Source organism: Propithecus coquereli, unplaced genomic scaffold (assembly GCF_000956105.1).
Source record: "Propithecus coquereli isolate 6110/MARCELLA unplaced genomic scaffold, Pcoq_1.0 Scaffold308, whole genome shotgun sequence".
In the NCBI taxonomy this organism is placed as follows: Eukaryota; Metazoa; Chordata; class Mammalia; order Primates; family Indriidae; genus Propithecus; species Propithecus coquereli.
This window is the reverse complement of record NW_012148708.1, coordinates 872,186-875,695: the sequence shown is the minus strand read 5'-3', so window position 1 is coordinate 875,695 and position 3,510 is coordinate 872,186. Positions and strand designations below refer to the sequence as shown.

At 40.1% G+C, this 3,510-nt stretch overlaps 1 protein-coding gene across 1 annotated transcript in view; it reads left to right on the top strand.

Annotated features, from left to right (window-relative positions):
- The window catches only part of CEP192 (centrosomal protein 192kDa), a 150,089-nt gene that overhangs the window by 16,978 nt on the left and 129,601 nt on the right, over positions 1–3,510 (top strand). The window contains exon 6 of the mRNA XM_012649963.1: positions 1,849–1,969. Within this exon, the coding sequence (XP_012505417.1) occupies positions 1,849–1,969 (121 nt within the window). The remainder of the gene's footprint in view (positions 1–1,848; positions 1,970–3,510) is intronic.

Genomic DNA, 3,510 nt, shown 5'->3' with positions numbered 1-3,510 from the left:
TTTCTATTTTTAGTAGAGATGGGGTCTCGCTCTTGCTCAGGCTGGTCTTGAACTCCTGACCTTGAGCGATCCACCCGCCTCGGTCTCCCAGAGACCTGGGATTACAGGCGTGAGCCACCGTGCCCGGCCACTTTATAAGAATTTTTAAGATCATTTCTATAAAATAATTGCAGAAGGATCTAAAGTGAAAGTTATTCCCTGTGCCAGGGATTGGCAAACCACAGCTTCTGGTCCGAATCTACTCTGCTGCCTGTTTTCATAGTTTTACTAGAACACAGCCATGCCCAGTTGTTTATGTTTTGTTTATGGCTGATTTCAGGCTACAGTAGCAGAGTTGAGAAGTGACAGAGATTGTATGGCTCAGAAAGCCTGAAATATTTACTGTCTGGTCCTTTACAGAAAATGATCTGTACACTTACCCCATGTGTAAGTTTCAAGGGTGAGAAATGCTTTTTAGAGAAGTTTAGGTGTAGTGAAGTTGAAATTAAGTCAGAAAGCATGATTTCTTAACCATTGAATTTAATTCTTGCTATACAACAAATTACACTTCACTCATATATTTTCAGAACATTTAGAAAAAATTATTTCTAAAGAGATGGAACATGAATTTTCCCTATAGAAAATAATTGATTTTCTTAGTATAGGTGAAGAATTGACTTACAAAAAGTCAAGAGCTATTTAATAATAAAAGAAAGGGACAGTCCAGAAACTGGAAAGCAACAAAACAAATGTAGAAACGTGAGATGCTTGATTGAAAAGGGGAAGAAGTGAGAGCAGCAGAAAATAAATATGTTAGAAAACAGAGACTGGAGAGAGCTACTCCTGCATTTGACTTTTCTTTTAGCTTTGCCTCTCCTGGCAGCCACATCAGTGAAGGAAATGTGTTTTTGTGACTCTCACTGTTGAACTGTAAAAGCTATGCCGCTTTATCAGAGCAGAGACGTTTTCTAGGGTCTCTTCAGTTCCGCGGGCCTATGTGTAAGGGGCATGGCAGAGCACATGGGATTCTCAGTGGCAGACCTGACACGAAAGGCAGAGACATTTTACACATTGTTCTTCCCATACAGATTTTTTCATAATTTTTTATTATGAAAAATTGCAGAACACAGTTTGTATTGCGTAAATGTTAACATTTGCCATATTCTAGGGGAGCGTCTTTTTAAATAACAATAAATCACAGTAGCCCTTGGTGCCTTAGATATTTGTAGGAATAGCTCAACCCTGTCCTCTGTAAGTGTAAAATTGCATTGAGGGGCCATGTTTTTATCTTTAAAATTAGCGTGCGTTTTGCAGTCTAATTCTTAAGCTGGTGTTGTTTTAATATATGTTTAAATTACTATGAAATAAGCACATAGAGGGAAATGTTGCATTTTCATTCTGGGCCTCCAGTGTCCTTGTAAACTGCTGTGTGCCCTTTAGAGTGACATGGTGCCTGGGTTGAGCAGAGAAATTGATTGTTCCAACGTAATGGTAATGAAAAGTTACTTAGGTAAAGGTTGCTGGGTCCAACTTTGCTGTTGTCTTCACTTTCTGTGATAAGCCTTGTGTTGCTCAAGTTCAGCTGTGCGAATATTAGTACTCTACTACTGGGTTCTCCAAGTATGTGCAAACAATTTGAGAGAAGCCTTAAATTTTTAAAGATGTCTTATTAGGTTGGTCAGGGGAGGGAGGTGGCATGGGGGCAGGGAGGAGAGTTGTTAATACATGTAGAACACAACTAGCCCTTCATTGCCTGAATGTGATTTACAGATACTGAGAGGTTGAGAAAATACTCAGTCCTTTTTGTAGCCATGTACTGTGCTCTTCAAAGCTGTGAGTATGCTTCTCTTACCATTTTATTTCTTATAGATTGTTGTACTTGATGGTGGAAAACATTTTGAAGACGAGATTCCAAACAGTGACTTAAGCCACATTAGCTTATTAGAAAATGAGAAACTTATGTTACCAACAAGCTTGGAAGATTCTTCTGGTACTGAAGAGACTTGTATTTTCCTAGTTCTTACCCTGCCACCTCCTTTGTTGCAGTAGTTACTATGCCAGGTTTTTGGGTTTGGGCCCCTCCCTTTCCTCCTGCCTGCTAGCACACAAATGGACACTTTTGTTGAGTGATGGAATTTTAAATTTTATTTCTGTATATTAATCCTGTATGGTTATACTTATCCCTCAGTTTAACATCATTAGGGTACAAAGTTGTCACCTAAAGCTGCTACTCAGTGTAAAGCATTACGATTAGAAATTGGAGGAACAATAAAATATTTAGCTTCTGTTCTCTAAGAAACCTTGGCTAAATACGGAAAAGAGATGCACAGCCGAACTTCAGATTGTATGAAGTATACACCTCAACAGTATAAAAATGTGCTTGGGAATCTTGGGTGGGGGGTGATAAATTAGTTGTGATTGAGAAAGGCATCTCTGAAGCTTTCTGGAGAGAGCATGGGGCCTGTGCTAGGCCTTAAGTGTGGGAGGACTACACATCAGGATATAGGAACAACTTCAGCAAAGGCACTGCTGTGAGGCATGTATGTCAGGTTTGGGGAATAGCCAGCGGTTTTGTGTTGCAGGTTGACAGCACCTGTAGGTGGCTACGTTGGTTAAATAAACTCATGAAAGTAGGCTGAGGCCAAATTATGAATGGCTTTGAAGGCCAGGCTGATTACCTGAATGATTTAAATAGAAACTGTATACATCATCACATCCGTTCCAGACAGGTTTGTTGCCAGAGGAGTTTTCAGTCTTTTTTGGATTATGGAATTGTAAATACGGAATTATTGATCTGAATTTATCAGATCTTTAGTTTTTTTTTTTTTTTTTGAGACAAAGTCTCTCCCTGTCGCCCTGGTTAGAGTGCAGTGCTGTCATTATAGCTCACCGGAACTTCAAACTCCTGGGCTAAAGCTATCCTCTTCCCTCAGCCTTCCAAGTAGTTGGGACTACAGGTGTGTGCCAGCATGCCCAGCTAATTTTTCTATTTATAGTAGAGATGGGGGTCTCACTCTTGCTCAGTCTGATCTCGAACTCCTGACCTCAAGCGATTCTCCTGCCTCAGCCACCTGGAGTGCTAGGGTTACAGTAAGCCAGGGCACCCAGCCTGATTGGTTTAGTAAGCTAGATTCTTGGAGGTGATATTGCTAAGTCAAAGGTTATAAGTGCTGAGACTCTTAATGTTGCAAAATTAACCCCTGAAAAGGCACTGCCAACTTATGGTACCGTTGCTATGATTGAGAGTTTTGTTTTATCTTAGCCAAGCTGGGTGTCGTAACACTGACAACCACTGCAAAGTCCCTCCTTCTCTCTCTCCCTTTTGACTTCTCCTATGATAGGCTTTATCTATTCTTTTTTGATGGAGTTAACCATTTGCCACACCATTTCCGGAATAGTCTGCTCTTTTCCAATTGATATGCAATGCCACATTTATCGTGACTTTTGATATATGACAGGTGTTTCTGTCCTGTCCCCTCAAAGAGGTTAAATATTTAGCTTGTATTAAAATGTTTGTAATGACTTACTGAC